This window comes from Capricornis sumatraensis, chromosome 9 (genome assembly GCF_032405125.1).
Source record: "Capricornis sumatraensis isolate serow.1 chromosome 9, serow.2, whole genome shotgun sequence".
NCBI lineage: Eukaryota > Metazoa > Chordata > Mammalia > Artiodactyla > Bovidae > Capricornis > Capricornis sumatraensis.
Window position 1 is genome coordinate 20,079,258 of NC_091077.1, and position 17,922 is coordinate 20,097,179.

Here is a 17,922-nt window from a genome sequence, read left to right on the forward strand (position 1 = left end):
CAGTTAGCTGACACCACGGCCTCTGTGGCCTCTTGTATCTTCTTTCCTCTGTTGCTCCCGGCCCTTACAGCCCTGGGGGGTGTTGGAGGCTGCCCCTGTCTTGGGGCTCAGCTGGGGATGTCTCTGAAGAGCTGGAGGCGTCCAGGCGACTGTAGTTGGCTTGGAGGGGTTTCCTGTCCCTCTGCTGCTCCTGAGACGCTGCCAGGTCACAGCCCCCTGCCTGCTCTGGGCCTGCCTGGAGGTGTCCTTGCCACTCCTGCCCCCAGTCACCCAGCTTCTGGGTCTGGAATGTGGCTCTGAAGAGGGTCCCTCTGACTCACTTCTTCCTTCCCAGCGGCCTGGTCAGCATTCTGTTCCCTCGTTCCTTGCATCTCCCTATTCCCCCTGTTTTAAACCAATTTTAGAAAAATTGAGAAGACTCTGTAAAACTTGTTTTTCATTTTTTATTTGGGGGTGTTCCTTTTTTTGTGACCATGAAGTGCAGCATGGGAGATCTTAGTTCCCCAACCAGGGATCAGACCCATGTGCCCTGCAGTGGAAGCACAGGACCCTAACCACTGGACCACCAGGGAATTACCTGTCTTTTTGGTCAACGACTTCCACTTTCAGAGTCTCAGTAGATTGCAGCCTGTGGCGTGGTCGAACCCACTCAGGTATCTCCAGTCGGTCCGTGATTGTCCTGGTGGTAGCCCTTTGAGACAGGACTCTGAGCAGCACGTCCCCCTGTGATTCATTGCAAAATGCAGTCAGCCTGTGGCAGGAAAGGGGCGCCCAGTGTGGGTGACTGTGTGAGCCATTGTCCGGGTGCCACCTGGAAAAGAAATGGGCTTCCATGCAGTGCTGGAGGGCCTCCAGACCCCAAGAGGGGTGAGCCAGAGGCCCCCTGAAGACTCCGGGGCACCAGTGAATAGCATTCAGCTAGCCAGCCTTTACCCAGTTAGGCTGTCAGGGAGATAATGGGAGGCAAAGGAGGGGCCTCACTCTCCCAGTCTTTCTGATTAAGGCTTCCGGGTAGAAGCCACAGCCCTCTTTGGACTCACACCTGCCCTTTCAGAATCCAGAGCACTTCTGTGCTGAGGGCAAATTTCCCAGTGTCTTCAGGGTCCTTGCTCTGAGACGACCTCTGCCCCCTGACCCAGGTCGTCTCGAATTGCTTTCTCAATCTGTCAGCTAAGGGCACAGGGAACCACTGTCTGTTCACAAAGCACCTGCCAGTGTCTCTGTCCCCCACAATCATTTACTGATAGTATTGACCCTTGGCAGAGCCTGCAAGCTAACATGCTGTGATTCACCTTGTCTGGCAGACAGGCCCCCAAGGAGCCCCCGCTCCTGCTCCCTACTCCCTTAAGAGCAGGCTGGCCTCCTGGCAGTTTGATGACAGGATGCTGTGGAGGTGCTGGAGGTCACATTGGTGGGTAGGCTGCACAGACTGACTTCCAGCTGACTTCATTGCTGGCTTTGACGTGGTGAGCTTTGTCCACATGTTGGACAGGCCCATGTGGCAAGTAACAGCCAGCGGGCAGTGAAGCCCACCAACCATGTGAGGGGTCCTAGCTGTGGGTCCTTCCCTAGTCCAGCCTTCGAATAAAGCCCAGCCTGGGCTGGCACCTGGATTGCAGCCTCCTGAGGGACCCTCTGCAGAGGACCCAGGTAGGCCAATCAAGACTCCTGGCCCACAACTGTGAGATGACAACACATGTTTTAAGGCGCTGGGTGTGAGGTAGCAGACTTGCACTGATGAAGGCGCACAGCAACCCCCCCTATTGGTTCACTGAGCAACTCAACTCTCACTTCCCCTCTTTCAGCACCCTGTCCCTCTGCCACGCCCTCAGCCCCTTTTCTTTCAGGAGTGTGATTAGGGGGGCGGTGGTGCAAGTTAGTGCTGAGTGCTACAAGGAGCATGGGCCTCCCAGTAGGTCTGCAGAACCAGGGCTCCCTGTGTCTGGCTTTGTCTTCTTGCCTGCTTTTTGAGGGGCTTCCCTGGCGGCTCAGTGGTAAAGAATCTGCCTGCAATGCAGGAGTAGAGACGTGGGTTCGATCCCTGGGTTGAGAAGATCCCCTGGAGGAGGAAATGACAACCCACTCATTTTCTTTCTTGGAGGGTCCCATGGACAGAGGAGCATGGTGGACTAGTCCATAGTATTGAAAAGAGCTGGACACGACTAAGGAGGCTTAGCACACACCCGTGCTGCCTCTTGAGCGGGGCTGGGTGGGGGTGGGTAGGGGATGGGGAGTATGAACCATGGGAGCCATGAGTCCCATCCTCCCAGCTGGTGGCGTCAGGTTGGACCTGCCCAGCGGTTGGTTCATATATGTGAAGCTTGTTGCAAGGAAGCCACTGAAAGCCCATGTTTATCTCAGAGCCAAGCTTGTGCAGAGGATGGCGAGTGAGGGAGGCTGGGGTTCTGCTGCTGGCTGCACCCTGAAACTGCAGAGATCCCCCTCACTGCTTACCGTACCAGGATGGCAACAGCTGCTCCCACCAGAGATGCTAGGAGGAGGGGCGGGAACTTCTAGAGTCCTGCGGAAACGAATTAAATCAGAGCAACTCAGAGTGCACGAGAACTCAGGCCAGCCGAGCAGTCCCCGGGCAGGTCAAATTCTCCAAGTAGATGTCACGACACCAGCTGCAGAGAGAGATGGTGGCGGGCACAGGGGTCATGATCATGCCTCTAGAGCCACACCAGGAGAGGGTCTGGGAGGGCTCTGATTTGGGGCGTTAGACAGAGACCAAGCTTTATTTGATTGAAGTCACGAAAGTCAGAGAAGGTCAATATCGTCACCCCTTAGGTTCCAGTTGATCTGATGGTTTAGCTCTCAAGGGGGGTTTAAATTTCGCCAAACAGCTCAAGAGGGTGCTTCAGGGGATTTTCCTGGTGGTCCAGTGGTTAAGGTCCTGCACTTCCACTGCAAAGGGCACAGGTCCAATCACTGGTCAGAGAACTAAGATCCTGTATGCTGTATGGTCCCCCCCCCAAAAAAGTAAAAATGTGAATGAAAAAGTGCTTTAGGCTAATCTTTACCATTACTACCAGAACTGAGGTGTCTTTACAACTGATCTTTGCCACTGTTGCTTCTCTTGCCTGATGAACAGTCTTTCATCTCTGCTTTCGTTTCCTGAGTGAAAGTGTTAGTCACTCAGTCATGTTCGACTCTTTGCTCTTTGCCACCCCGTGGACTGTAACCCACTATATTCCTCTGTCCATGAGATTCTCCAGTCAAGAATACTGGGGTGGGTAGCCTTTCCCTTCTTTAGGGGATCTTCTGGACCCAGGGATCAAACCCAGGTCTCTCCCTTTTCGGGCAGATTCTTTACTGTCTGAGCCACCAGGAAAGCCCTTTGTTTCTTTAAGCTCATTAATTATAGAGACCTTCTCTGGGATGCACACCATGGCCAGGCTTAGATCCTGAAATGACTAAGACCAGAAATGGCCTCTCTCATGTCAAGAAAGCAGAGCCTGGTTCTGTTTCTTCAGCCCCCCTACCCTATCTGCTTCTGTCGGCTCCCTCAGGCTAGGGGGATGCATCACTGGGGCTATTTCCAGCCCTGGGCTGAGCTTTCTCACTGTTCCCTGAATCTGGCCGATGGCTTCCATCTTTCGGGGGAGGGTTGACAGCTGGACCTATAAAGAAGTTCTCCAAAGGTCAGGAAGCCTCCTGGCACTACCAAAGGCCAGCAGAGAAGGGTCAGGAGGGGCTGGAGCTGGGGGAAGACATGGGAGGGGTGGGGGTCTTGGGGCCCCCTTGAGGGGAGATGATTTCAAGGCCACCCCAGGACAAGGACTTGGCACAGGGGGATCCAGCAATGTCCTGTGGTTGCCCGCCCCATCCATGTACCTTCCTGCCTACCTGTTGGGCAGGGAGCTGAGACAATGTGGACCCTCCAGGGTGGTGGGGTGGGCAGGGTTCAGACCCTGGAGTGGACCAGGTGGGGCGTGGACAGAACTGTGGGTTATGGCTGGGCTGCTCACCTGGAGGATCCTGGGTGAGTGACTTCTTTTTCTCCTTTCTTTTTTATGCCATGTGGCTTGTGGGATCTTAGCTCACCAGCCAGGGATTGAACTTGGGGCCACAGCAATGAGAGTGCAGAGTCCTAACCACTGGACCGCCAAGGAATTCCCAGTGGCCTGTGTTTCAATCCCCTCCTTGTCACTCATTGGAGAGAGCAAGGGCCCCACTGTGGGGTCAAGGGTGGCTAGACACAGGACGTCTGACACAGGCAGAGGAATGGATGGTTCCTTATTAATCATGTGGACTCACAGCTCTGGGAAGAAGGATGCCGCAGGCCCCTGGGGTACTTGGGGCGCACTCGGGCAGGGTGAACCCTGGGCTGTGTGGGGCAGGCTTTAGTGGTGAGAGGACTAGGTGGGAGGGTGTTGCTGACTTGCTTGAATAATTCTGAGGGCTGGCGGGGCAGTAACAGCAGGAGCCCACCCGGTCTCTTGGTCCCTTGAGAAATCTGGCGTTGGGCCAGTGGACCTCATCTGGGGTGGCTGGGGCCCTCCCGGTTTTCCTAGCACATGAGATTGGGCCTTTTTTTGGCCACACAGCATGTGGGGTCTTAGTTTCCTGACCAGGGATGGAACCCTCACTCTCTCTGCATAGAAGCGTGGAGTCTTAACCCCTGGACCACCAGGGAAGTCCCAGATTGGGCCTTAACTGAGGCCGCCCACCAGTATCTGCGTTAACCACGCGCTATTTGCTAAATGAGTCAGCTGGGCCTAGGTTCACGTGGCCCCTGACCTGGCTCTTGGCAGGCAGGGCACCTCTGTGTGAGTCAGCTTTGTCCTTAGAGACAGTGGTACCCAGAGTAGGGGCAAGGGATGGAGGAAGGGGTGTGTCGGGGCCCAGCACACCCTGGGCACCCCATCACTAAGCTGGTGGGGTTAGATTGGGAGGCTTGGCCCAGGTGTCACCAGCCCATGCTTGGCCTCTCAGGGGGCAGAGGGCTGTCTGTCTGTGCCACCTGCCCTGGCCCAGTGGCCACACACCCACAGCTGCTGTGCTCCTGACCATACTCGGGCAAGAGGCGGCAGCCACTATTAATAACCGAAACGCCTGCCCAGGGCACAGGGTGGCCTATAAAGCCAGCCCCGCCAGCATCAGGAGGCTCCTTCAGCCCCCGAGACCTTTAGCCCCCCCGTTGTACAGAGAGAAAAAGAAAAGTAAGTACTGAAACCATCCCCCTGTCCCTCTGCCCAGCCCCACTCGGTGGCCGGAAAAGTGAGACACAGAACCACGGTGAAAGACATACCCCACGCACAGGACGCGCAAACACAGCCTCGCCTGGGGCACTCCACCGGCGGGCTGGGAGAGGGTGCCGGGAGGGGGAGGGCAGGAGTGGGGGCTGGGCCTTCTCCTGCTGGACTCTCCTTGTCCTGCGGGGACAGAGCGGGGCCCCTCCCTGGCCGGTCGACCCCAGGATGCCTGCATCCTGCAGTTACGGCTGAGGTGCTGTCTCCCCTCAGGGAGCCCAGGGCTTCCCCCCTACCCACCCCCACCCCTGTGTCCACCTCCACCTCACCCCCTGCGCGTGTGTGTTATTCGTTCAGTCGTGTCTGACTCTTTGCAGCCCCATGGACTGTAGCCCACCAGGCCCCTCTGTCCATGGGATTCTCCAGGCAAGAATATTGGAATAGATAGCCATTCCCTTCTCCAGGGGATCTTCCCGACCCAGCAATCAAACCTGGTCTCCTGCGTTGCAGGCTGATTCTTTATTACTCGAGCCACTAGGGAAGCTGGTGGCTGAACCCCACCACCTGGGGTTTTGTATTTTTGAGGGTCCCCAGATAAGGAGGACTTACAGGTGGGCCCTGTTTGTATGATGGCAAGTTGCCTCTGCACCCTCCGCCGCTCCCTCCTCTCCCTGGCTTTTCGAAGGCCGAGAGAAGCTTAAACTGGACAGGGTGGCCATGAAGGCATGTCTTGGAGGGAGCCCCAGGCTCCCCCCAGAGTGCTCTGGGTGGACTTGGGGGGTGCTCCTGGGCGACCGCGGAGGGCCTGTGGCTGCCTGTCTCTCCCAGTCAGCCTGCTCCTCCCTTAGGCACTGGCTGTCCCCCAACCCCAGGGTGTGTCTCAAGGACTCCCCCTCAGCGTCCTGGCAGACAGGATGCCTGAGGTGGGGGCCACCTTCAGAGGCAACTGCTCTGACCCTGTGGGGACTCAGGTGGGGCGGGCAGAGTTACTGCTGATTAAGAGGGCCGGCTGAGTGCTACTTGATGTGAGTGGCAAGTGCTTGGGGTGGGGGCGTCCTGAAATAGAACAAGGAAGGTGGGGGGCAGGGAGTGGGCTCTGCAGCCTCGCCCCCCGCCTCCTGGGCCTCTGCTGCTGTCTTCCTCCTCCCAGGGCTGTTAGGACATTCAGGAAGGGTCCCCCCAGCAGAGCTCTGGTGGGGTGACCGGCCAGAGGCTTGCCTGGGGACGCTCTGCATGGAAGGTCACCCACCCATCTATATGTCTGCAGTGGGCTGGGGTGGGACAGGGGTATCCCCAGAGGGACTTCCTAGTCAGGGTGGCCTCAGAGGAGCCAGATTCCAGTGAGGGGCCCCCTGGAATCTCTCCCATCCCCCTCAACCTCCAGCAATCCTGAGGATGCGCCTTGTCCCCCGTTGGAGGTGAGCTCCCTGGCGCCTGGGGCCCTATAGGGATCCAAGAAGTGGGGTGGCGGGCAGGCCAGGCCAAGTTCCTGGGGGTGGGGGTGACTTGGCCCAGGAAGGTGTCAGCCACAGGATGAGGGGCACGTGGGTGTGAGTGCATCACGTGGGCGTGTGTCAGGGTCTGTCCCATCCTGGGTGCTTAGCCTGGTCTACAGAGCAGAATCCCACTCGGGGCGCCCCAAGTCGGGGAGTAGGGTTTTGAGCCAGTTCTCTGCCTTTAGTCCAGCTTGTCTCCCCTCGGCTCTGCTGACATTCAGGCCAGTTGGGTCTTGGTTGTGGGGTGTCCTGGGCTCTAGGGGACTTGGAGTAGCCTCCCTGGCCCCACATCCTTGATGCCAGGAGCCTCCAGTGTAACAGCCCCACATCCTTGATGCCAGGAGCCTCCAGTGTAACAACCACACATCCCTAGTGTCGTGTCACATTGCCCAGTGTCCCCTGGGCAGGGGGCAGCATCGCCCCCGGTTGAGAAGCCCCAATCTGAGGCTGTTGGCTTTGGGCGTTCCAGGAAGGTGGGGTGCTTATCACTGGGTGCCCCAGGGGTGATTTTAGGGGACACGGGACCAGGCCTTCTTAGTGTTTTTAGTGATGTGTTTCATTCTAACGCATGTCAGGACATCCAGGCTTCCCCATCCACAGCAAGGTCATAAAGTTTCCTCTTCAAGTGAATTTAGTTAAAACCAATAAAGTAAGCGAGATTCGTAAAGAGAACTAATACATACCGTAGTACTGGTAGGGGAGTCTGCTCCAGCCCCCTGATGCAGGCAGGAGGAGAATGAATGGCCACAGAAGGGACCTCGGAGGGAGGCAGTGAGGGCACCGGGAACTGGGAGGGGCTCCTCCAGGCCTGGGGCTGGGGGCCTGGTGGTGATGGCTCCTGCAGGACTGTGAGTGCAGCCATGTCCCAGGCCCATCTGCCTGGCCTGGAACCCTGCCTCCTGGGGCCAAGGGACTCCACCCCTGGGAGCCTCAGTTTCCTCATCTGGAAAACAAGAATAGGTTATACCAGTTGCCAGAGCACAGGAGAGCTCTCCCAGACTCCCCAAGCACCAGACAGGTGTCCCACAGGTGGGTGTACCCACCCTATGGCTGGCCAGGCTAGGGCGGGCCTTGGGCTCCTCGTCATGGAGGGTGGAAAGACCTGCCACAGACCCAGCAGCAGTGGGCTTCCCAAGCCCAGGGGGCACGTTACCTGCCCAGGGGCTCTCTCCAGGATGGGCTGAGGCAGCTGGGTTCCAGGGCTGCCCACCCATGCTCCAGGCTGCCTTGTCTTGGGGCCTCCCATCCTAGGGCCTGGGGACCCTGCCTGGCACTGACCCACTTGGTGGACACTGGAGGGGCGTGTTGGGTTAGTCTTGGGGTTCTGTCTGGGGAAGGCACAAGTTAGCCTGGCCTGGAGCCTTCCTGTGATGGGGCTGATCCGCTGGGCCCGTCAGATGGTTGTAGAAGAATTGAGAGATTCTTCCAGGGGTTCAGGTGGGAGGGCCATCTAGGGCAAGTGTGAGTGGCCTGGTATGCTTCCCTGGCCGGAGGAGGCCCTGGGTGGGCATTTCCAGACTGGAGTTCAAATCTGAATTCTGCTGATCGACCATGGGCAGGTCCCTTCCCTCTCTGACCCCTAGGGAAGTGGGTCATAGGATAACCCACCCTCTCCAGGTGACTGGCCCCCATCAGGGGGCAAACTCTCAGTTTGCCTGGACCCGGGCTTTCCCAGCGTGGGGAACCCTCAGTGCTGAAACACGGAAAGTTCTGTGCATGCTGGGTGGAGATGGTCCCCCGCCCAGCCTCTACTGTTTTCATAATGACCAGTGACTAGGCAGGGCTCAGGCTGCCCCAGAGCCTCCTCTCCTGTTTCCTGGTCCCATCCTGGGCTATTTTGGGCCTGGTGACCGGTGGATCAGCGTTGCTGTGCTCTGTGCCTGTGGCAAAGGGCAGGAGTTGGCAGCCCTGCTGAAACTCCCTGCTGGCCCTGCCCCAGCTCCCTCCTGCCCTCCAGGACACAGTGACCGCTCCCTGTGGCCCTCTACCCCAGCCCTCGCATCACTGCAGTGTGTGTAGCCACTGCAGGAGGTAACTGATTCCAGCTATGCAGACCTGAGGGTCTGCTACAGCCACTCAGCTGGGCCACGTGGCGTGAAAGAAGCCATAGCTGACACACACGTGAATAGGCATGACTGAAGGCCAGTAAAGCTTTATTTATAGGTGCTGAAATTTGAATACCTGTAATATATGTGTCACGAAATTTAATTCTTCTCTTAAATTTTTTTTTCCCACAACCATTTAAAAATGTGAAGCCATTTTCAGCTTGAAGGATGTGCAAAAACCTACAGTGGGCTGGATTGGACCCAGGGGCCATCCTTTGCTGACCCAAGTACTACACACCCAGTAACTCTAACCCATTACACTGAGCACCTGATTTATTAGCAGGACAGTTATGTGCTGTTAGCAAGTTATGAGTATTAATGCATTTTAAAAATCTTATTCAATCGCTAAGTCGTGTCTGACTCTGCAACTCCATGGACTGCAGCATGCCATCTCCAGAGTTTGCTCAAACTCATGTCCATTGAGTCAATGATGCCATTTTTAAAAATAATATTTTTATTCTATTTTTCTTTTTGGTCATGCCAAGCCCTGTGGCATGTGGGTTCCCCAACTAGGGATTAAACCCACTTCACCTGCACTGGAAGTGTGGAGTCCCAACCATTGGACCATCAGGGAAGTCCGGAATTAATGCATTTTTTTATTAAAGTCACAAATGTCAAAAATTCCACTGAATAAAAGTCACGTTGGGAAATTCCCTGATGGTCCATTTGGTAGGACTCTGTACTCTAACTGCAAGGAACCCAAGTTCAATCTTTAGCTGGGAAACTAACATCTCATAAGCAGTGTTGATGTAGCCAAAAAAAAAAAGTTACTTTGGGTGATTTTTTTTTCTTACCAAAACCTGGTGAATTAAAAAAAAATTACTTATGACATGCAGGATCTTAGTTCCCCGACCAGGAATTGAACCCACACCCGCAGCAGTGGAAGCACAGAGTCTTCACCACTGGACCACCAGGGAAGTCCCTAGAAGACTTTGTTTTTTAATTTGTATTTATGCATATATTTGGCTGTGTTGGGTCTTAGTTGCAGCACGTGGGTTTTATTTCCCTGACCAGGGATCAAACCCAGGCCCCCTGCATTGGGTGCTCCGAGTCTCAGTCACTGGACCCCCAGGGAAGTCCCCCAACTTCTTGTATGGACACCAGTCATCCTGGATTAAGACCCACCTTCACGACCCAGTCACATTCTGCGGTCCTAAGGGTCAGGGCTTCAACATATGAATGTGAGGGTATACAATTCAGCCCATAATAGTGTCGTTTGTTCTTTGGTTTTGTTGATTTGAAGCAAGCAGGCACTTAACAGGCTCAACAAATGTCCCAAGACTTGGTGTCCTGAGCCACAAGGTACACAGTTGGTCGATGGCCAGGCAGGGATGGACACCCAGGCCCTCCCGACCTTCGACCTGTGGGCTCCTTCACCTTTGCTCCACTGCCCCTAGAAAGACTAAAAGTATGGTGACCAATCATCTCGGTTCTGAGAGATTTCTGGGGAAACAGGGCTTTCTGTGCTAAAACTAGGAAAGTCCCCAGTACGTGGAGATGGCTGGTCACCTTCCTAGTGGCTGCACTGGGCCTGAGCTGAAGCCCCTGCCCCTGCTGGGCTGCCTTCCATCTGCTCAGCACTCTCTTCTTTGTGTCTTGCTCTGTGCTGAGTCATGAGGCTGCAGGGGCAAAAGGCAGTGGTGAGCGCTATGCCAGGTGATTTCTGTTATCAGGAAGACTGTTGAGAAGGGGCAGGATCTGAGCAGGAGGCTTCCACCTGGGATACAGAAAGAGAGCAATTTCCCAGGAGCCTGGGACCCCAAATGTGGGGCGGGGCAGGACTTACAGGACCGACCCACTGTGAACCAGCCCTTTCTGTGGATCTCCACAGGCCCGTCTGTGAAATGGGTGTACACGATAAACTGAACCACCAGCCTTCTAGGGCTGGCTCAGGGACACGGAGAGTGTGCTTATGAGCCTCCTGGATCATGAGAAGTAGTATCAGCTCCGATCATGGGGGAAGTGCCAGGGTGCAGTGAGGGTGGGGCTCAGCCAAGAGCCAGGGGCACCCTCAGGCCGGGCTGACTTCCCAGACCCTGCTCGGGGCCGCGCTGCGCCACGTGCTGAAAGCTGGCAGGAAATTTCCCTTTTGAGGAAAATAGGCCCAAAGACCCTCAAGCAGCCACCCAGGGCCACACTGCCGTGGGTCCACCAGGTGGAGACTGCCACTGCCTGGAGCTCTCAGCGTCACCCGTGGAGGTTACCAGTACACTGAGGAGAAGGGCCGGGAGGGGCCCTTTTGGCACCTCAAACACAACAGGCTGGACCCCAACAACTAAAAAACAGGATCAGGTTTAATAAGTAAGCCGCCGTTGAGGTTATGGATGATGCATCGTGGGCCCCAAGCTGCTGGGCTATGAGCGGGGCGTCCACTCTCATCCGTACAAGACTTCTCCGACGGGAATGGTCACGCAGTGCCCGGCTGCAGTGCCACCCGCTGGCCGCGCTGTGGCCGGAGCTGTGTGTGGGTCCCTGCAGTGGGGGCTGGGCCCCTCCTCTTGGGCCTTGCTAGGAGCGGTTCAGGAGTGAGTTCTGAATGTCTTCCAGGACCTGGTGGAAAAGCTCCTCGCGGGACTTCATGCCGTCCAGGTACACTGCAGTCGGAAAGGCCGTAGTCAGGGGCCCAGGGGGCTCAGCCAAGGGAGGGCCGGATCCCTGGGGCTGCTGCCAACCAGCTCACAGCAGGGCTGGCAGACTGCTGGGTCAGGAGGAAGTGGACCCACAGAGTTAGGCAGCTGGGACAGGCCAGCATCTGGGCCCCAAAGCAAGAGACTGCTGGCGAGACTTGAGGAAGGCCTTCTAGGTTTCCCACCAAGTCCCGGAGGGGAGGGGCCAGCCTCATCTCACTCAGGGACTTACCCACTTCCACACCGTTGGCCTCCATCTCCCGCTTATACTTCTGGTACATAGGCCACACGTGGCCGTCGAAGAGGCCAGGGGGATCAGGGACTGCGTAGCTTCGCCTACTGGGGAGGGAGATGGGCAAGGATGAGCAACATGCAGGTCACCTGAGGGTGGTGCCAGTGCAGAGCCTGGGGTGCGGGAACTAGGTCAGGAGCGGGGACCCCATGGAGTCAGGGGCCCCGTGCTGGGGCCTGGGTGCCCCAACTTCCAGCATTTTTCCCAGTGGGCCTGGGAGATGCCCACGGCAGGGCAGTGGTGGGTCATGCTATCTGGACCCCAGGCTGTGGGCCTCTGGAACCCAGCACCGGCCACCCAAGTGCCTGCTGCCGAGCAGTCTGCAGCTTCAGGGTGGCCGTGTGTCTGGCAGGCATTACCCATTTCCTGGTCCCCCGTGGGGATGCAGACAGAGTCCCCCAGGCTCACCTTCTCCTCCACTTGCACTCTTCATAGGGGACGGTCAGGAAGTACCTTCGGCTGTACAAGTCCACCAGGGGCCTGGCAGGGGTGGAGGACATGGTCAGCGCCCGTGGGCCAAAGCACACAACCCCAGAGCCTCCAGGCGTGTTCCTGGGTGACAAGGGTGGGGTGGGGAGAGGGGTCTGGGCTGATTAAGTTAGGGATGAGTGAGGGGACCAGCAGTGGCCAGTCTCCTGCTATGCCCACTGCACCCCCCTACTCTGAGGGTGGAGTCATCCCTCTCTCCCAATTCGGGGGCCCAGAGAGGCACAGTGTCTTGCCCAGGGTCACCCAGCAAGGTTGGGGATCCCACCAAGCCTGCTGTCTGAGGAAGCTGAGGTCCTAGACAGAAGACTCAGTTCCCCCCAAGAGGTGTGGGTTTTTGCCCCAGACCCTTGGATCAGACTCCGAGGCCTGTCCCCCGCTTCCTGCTGCCCTAATCCCAAGCCTCCCACACCCCCAGGCCTTGATGTCCTGTCTGTCGAAATAGAGACTTGGTAACCTGGGAGGGCCCGCATTGCCCGGGGCCTAGATCTGGAGATACTCACTTGTAGCTATAGAGCAGGAAGCCTTCCAGAATGAGGATGTGGGTGTCTGAGGCATCCAGTCGGACACTGACCCCGTGGGCACGGGCAAACTTCCGGGGGCTGCTCACCCAGGCCTGCACGGTGCTCAGCATGGCCTCCATGTCCAGGGACTCCAGCACTAGGGGGCAGGAGACAGGGCATTAGTGGGGTGGGGGCCGGGGGGTACTGTGGGCAGGGGCGCAGGGCTGCCGCCGTCCATTCTTACCGTCCCACTGTTTGAAGCCGTCCTCCCCAACTGCTATTTGGTCTTGGGGCTGAAACAGAGGAGCCCAAGCCGCGGGCTCAGTGCCCGCCTTCCCACCTCACCCCACCCTGGGGGAACAGCGCCCGGAGAGCCCCCGGTGAGGGTCTGGGGGCACCTGCTTGCCCCGTTCCCCTGCAGCTGAGAGTCACAGGCTCTGAGGTCCCAGGCAAGGCACTCAGAACCCCCTCCCCAGCTTCATGGCTGCTGGGACCAGGAGTGGGGACCAGTTACATCCGTAGTGAAGTTGCCCCTCGCCCTCCACAAAGCAGCGAGGGTGGGCTCAGAGCCCACTTTGCAGACGGGAGAGGGGAGGAGCAGAGGATAAAGGGCACCGCCCAGGCGACACATCCGCTCAGGGCCCTGCACCTCCCCGGTCTGCGCCCTGAGAACCTGCCAGGCACATAGCAGGTGCTCAGGAATTGAGAACGCCGGCCCCAGGGCACCCCCGAGGGGTCTGCCTGCCCTGAGGCTCCTTCTCGGGGCCACCTCCCTCCCCTGCCCCTGGCCAGGGCAGCCACCTTGAAGAAGTCATCCTGGTGGATCACGCAGCAGTTGGGCAGCGCCTTGAGGAGGTTGTTGGTCAGGGTAGTCTTGCCGCCGTTGGTCATGCTGTAGGCAGAGCATACGTGTGAGGCTGCCTGGGTCCCTTCTGTGGGCCTGTCTGGGTCTGAGGGGCCCCCAGGATCAGACTGAAACCTAAAACACAAGGCTGTAGTGCTAAGAGGGTATATCTATTCATCTGAAGTCAGGGGATGAGATGGCTGGATGGCATCACTGACTCAGCGAACATGGGTTTGAGCAAACTCCGGGAGACAGTAAAGGACAAGGAAGGCTGGCATGCTGCAGTCCATGGGGTCGAAAAGAATCGGACACGACTGAATGACTGGACAACGGCAACAGCAACAGAAAGTCAGGGGAGGGGTTCTGAGTGGCCAACCTGGGCCGCCCGGCATCCTGCTGCCCACTGCCTGTGCGGGCCAGGCATAGGCCTGCCCTCGCCGGTGGGAAGAAACAGAAAAGAGCAGAGGAGGTGGGAACAAGCTGACAAGTTAACACGCAGTCTCAGCTGGGGTCAGGGAAGCACTGCTTTCCGTGTTCGGACTCATTCAGTGTGACCGCAAACCCAGGAGGTGGGGCAGGGAGCTGGTCTTACAGACCAGGAAACTGAGGCCCACGTGTGACCTAGCCTTTGCAGGGCTTTTTTAAAAAGCCAGACTATTAAAGCAAGTGCTAAATGGAAAACTGCAAACCTGGGAAGAGGCAGTCACCTTAGGACAAAGGGTGGGAATTCCCTGGTGGTTAAGACTCCGTGCTTTCTCTGCTGAGGGTCTTAGTTCGATCCCTGGGTGGAGAACTACGATCCCACAAGCCATGTGGTGTGGCAAAAAATATATATAAAATCCTCAAAAAACAATGGGCAAAGCAGGGTGATCTGCTCAATTTCATCTGCCCGGGATATCTCTGGTTTTAGTGCCCAAAGTCCTCAATCCTGGGGATCCTTCAGTCCCAGGAAAAGCAGGACGATGGTCACCCTAAGGACTCTAGACTGTGGCCGTCGAAGGACACAGAAGGGTGACTGTCAGGCCTTCCTGGACGTGAGTGTCCCTTTGACCTGGCTGTCCCTGTCCCAGGAATCAGGAGTGGAAAGCTGAGGGTGGAGGAAGGGAGTTGCCGCTTTCAAAAGAGCTGGTGGGAAAGGAGACCTCCATGCCTGAAGGGGAGCAGGTTAGCACATGCCTGACGTTAATCTGAGTTGTTGCTGACAGACACATGGTGCCCTTAGGGCCGGCTACAGAAATGGGGGTCCTTGTCTCATTCTGTTAAGAATTTCAAGAGGGTAATGGAGCACTAAACCAAACGCAGGGTGGACTCAGGGCGACCGCCCAGGTTGGAGCTTCAGGCCAGCCCGGCTTCTGCTAAATGCTTCCCAGGCGTAGTCCTAAAAGGCCACAACCCCCAGGAAAGCAAGGTTCCTGCCTGAGGTCAGCAGAAGGAGCTTCTAAAGGCGGGTGCCACACAGCGGAGTGCCACTCTGAGGACCCCAGCCCACCTGCCCAGGAGCCTCCTGGGGTTGGTGTCTCCCCATCCCCACCCTCCAGCCCTTCAGGAGAACTGCCTAAGCTTTATAAAGTCTTCTATCCCCAGGGAGTCTAGTCTACTCTGGGTGCCAGGTGGGGAAGGGACTTCCAGTGGGGAATTTCCAAACAAAGGACAGAACCGCACTCCCAGCACTCCGACCTTGGGCATCGGGTCCCTGCGACACCAGGCGCCAGGCAGCCCTCCATTCATTCCCCTGGCCTCCTGCCGCCGCCTCGGCCCGCACAGGGGCGCGCCCGGCCTGCCTCTCCCTCCTCCGCGCGCTCCCGGGCCGCTCACCCTCCGATGCCCACGATGTACTTCATCTCGGCGCGGAGGGGCGGCGGGGACCGCGGTTGGCAAGATGACTCCTGACTCCCGGGTGCCCGGCTGGGCCCGACCCCGCAGTGCGTCCCGGCTTCATTGAGAAAACCCCGCGCCTTTATAGGCTGGGGCAGCACGGAGGCCGCCCAGAGTGGGGCGGCCCACCGCCTATGGGGAGCGCGGCTGCGCGCTGAAGTGGGCGGGCGGGGTGGGGGTGGCGCGCGGCACCTGTTCCCACTGGATGGAAATAGCTCCACGCTGCCTTTTGCCTAAATTAGTCACGGGTCGGCCAGGCAGGGGGGGCGGGTGGATGTCACCCCGCTCCCTCTCCCCTCCTCCTACTCCTTCCCTCCTCCCCCTCCTGGCCAGGCTGCCCAGGGGACAGATAACCGGCCACACACACCTTCCTTCCCTAAAAATATCCAGGCCGGTGTGTCCCCTCGCCTGACCCTGACATTAAGGCCGGCTCTGGTGGCTGAAAAAGGAGCTCACACTTCCCCGCTGGGCCCGGTCTCCAGCCACAGCAGCCGGCTGGCCAGCCAGCCCAGGGGGCTCCACACAGCAGGGGACTTCCTTTTCTAAGGGGGTTGCTGCCAAGATGGGCTTAAGGTCCAGAGCGGTGAATCCCAAGATAGCTTTGTTCAGGTGACCCTGGCCACCGGAAAATCTCAGCGTGACACCAGGGCCGGTTCTTTGGGCGTCCACGTGAGGCCTGGCGTCATTGGGTTTAGCCTCTGGCCTCTCAGCACCTGGGTGGGCTAGGGTTGGGGAGGCATGGCTCTGTGGATCCTCCCACAGAACACGCACACCTTGCTGACCAGCTGGGACCACATCCAAGACCCTGTCTCCCCACCAGAGGAGATCTTTTGCTTTCAGGACCCCCTTTCTCACTCTTGAGAACGACTGAGGATCCCAGGGAGCTTTGGTTTAAATGGATTACTGTTGCGTCTTCCTTGTGGTCCAGTAGTTAAAACTCTGTCCTTCCAGTGAAGGGGGTGTGAGTTTGATTCCTAGTTGGGGAGCTAGGATCTCTCAAGCTGCTCAAGGGATGGCCTCAGTAAAAAAATAAATAAATGGATTATTGTCATGGATAATATTTACCACATTATAACTTAAAACTGAGAAAGATTAAAGCCTTTTCAACTTTTAAAATGATAAAACTACATGGTCACATGAATGTAATATACATATATATTTATACTTTTATTGATTTTTGGCTGTGCTGGGTCTTTGTTGCTTTGCTTGGACTTTCTCTAGTTGCCATGAGCAGCGGGGGCTACTCTTGGTTATGCTGCACAGCCTTCTTATTGCGGTGGCTTCTCTTGTTTCAGAGCACAGGCTCTAGGCTCGCAGGCATCCATAGCTGCAGCATGTGGGTTCAGTAGTTGTGGCCTTTGGGCTCTGGAGTGCCTGGACTTCAGTAGTTGTGGTACACAGACTTAGTTGCTCCAAGAAATGTGTAATCTTCCCAGACAAGGGATGAACCTGTGTCCCTTGCACTGGCAGGTGGATTCTTATCCACTGCATCACCAGGGAAGTCCACAAATATGATATTTTTTAATGAAAAGTAATTTTTTTTAAAAAATTCAGGGAGGGGGCTAGATAAAATTGAAAACTTTTTTTGTATTGAATGACATTATTAAGAAAGTGAAAAGGCAAAGCAGGGGATGGAAGAAAATATTTACAAGTCATATGTATGGTAAAGGGTTATTAGACAGAATATATAGAGAACTCTTACAAGTCAGCAACAAAAAGACAAATGACCCAATTTAAAAATGAGCAAAGACTCTGAATAGACATTTCTTCAAAGAAGATATACTCATGGCCAACAAGCACATGAAAAGATGCTCGGCATCACTGATTATCAGGGAGATGCAAATGGAAACCACACTGAGGGAATTCCTGGGTGGTCCAGTGGTCTGGACTCTGTGCTTCACTGCCAAGGGTGCGGGTCAATCACAGGTCAGCGGACTAAGATCCTGCAAGCTGCAACCCCCCAAATGAATAAATAACCCACAGTGAGATACCACTCACACCCTCTAGGATGGCCATGGTCAAAGAGATGGACTGTGTGTATGTCAGTGAGAATGAAGCGAGATGGCAGTCCTGTGTGGGCATGGGAAGCGGGGCAGTCTCTGTGGAAAACAGTTGGCAGTTATTTGGACCCAATTTCACTTCAAAGTGTCAACCCAAGAGAAATGAAAACACATGTCTCCACAGATGCTTGTCCATGAATGTTTATAGCAACATGAGTCATAGGAGCCAAAAGGTGGAAATAACTAAGTGTCTATTAGCAGATGAATGGATATACAACTGATCCATTCTCCCACGGACTATTATTCTGCTATGAGAAGGGGAGAAGCCCTGACACTCGCTACCACATGGACGGACACTGAGGACATGATGCTCAGTGAGAGGAGCAGACACAGAAGGACACACAGGGCGTGAGTCCGCTGACGGGAAACGAGCAGAGCAGGCCGATCCACAGAGACAGCGTTCGTGGCTACCAGGGCCTGGGAGAGGGCAAATGAGGGG

General features: G+C 56.5%; 1 protein-coding gene across 2 annotated transcripts; it reads right to left on the minus strand.

The window, feature by feature from the left end:
- Positions 1-11,304: 11,304 nt before the first annotated feature.
- On the minus strand, positions 11,305-15,389 carry NMRK2 (nicotinamide riboside kinase 2). 2 transcript variants are annotated; one of them, XM_068981149.1, is made up of 7 exons: positions 15,364-15,389; positions 13,506-13,596; positions 12,949-12,997; positions 12,705-12,861; positions 12,124-12,195; positions 11,656-11,762; positions 11,305-11,390 (listed from the first exon to the last, which is right to left on the minus strand). In XM_068981149.1, the coding sequence occupies exons 1-7, from the start codon at positions 15,387-15,389 to the stop codon at positions 11,305-11,307; spliced, it is 588 nt and encodes a 195-aa protein (XP_068837250.1). The 2 variants fall into 2 exon arrangements, with proteins under 2 accessions (XP_068837250.1, XP_068837249.1); XM_068981148.1 differs by having other exon boundaries at positions 12,949-13,024.
- Positions 15,390-17,922: the final 2,533 nt, after the last annotated feature.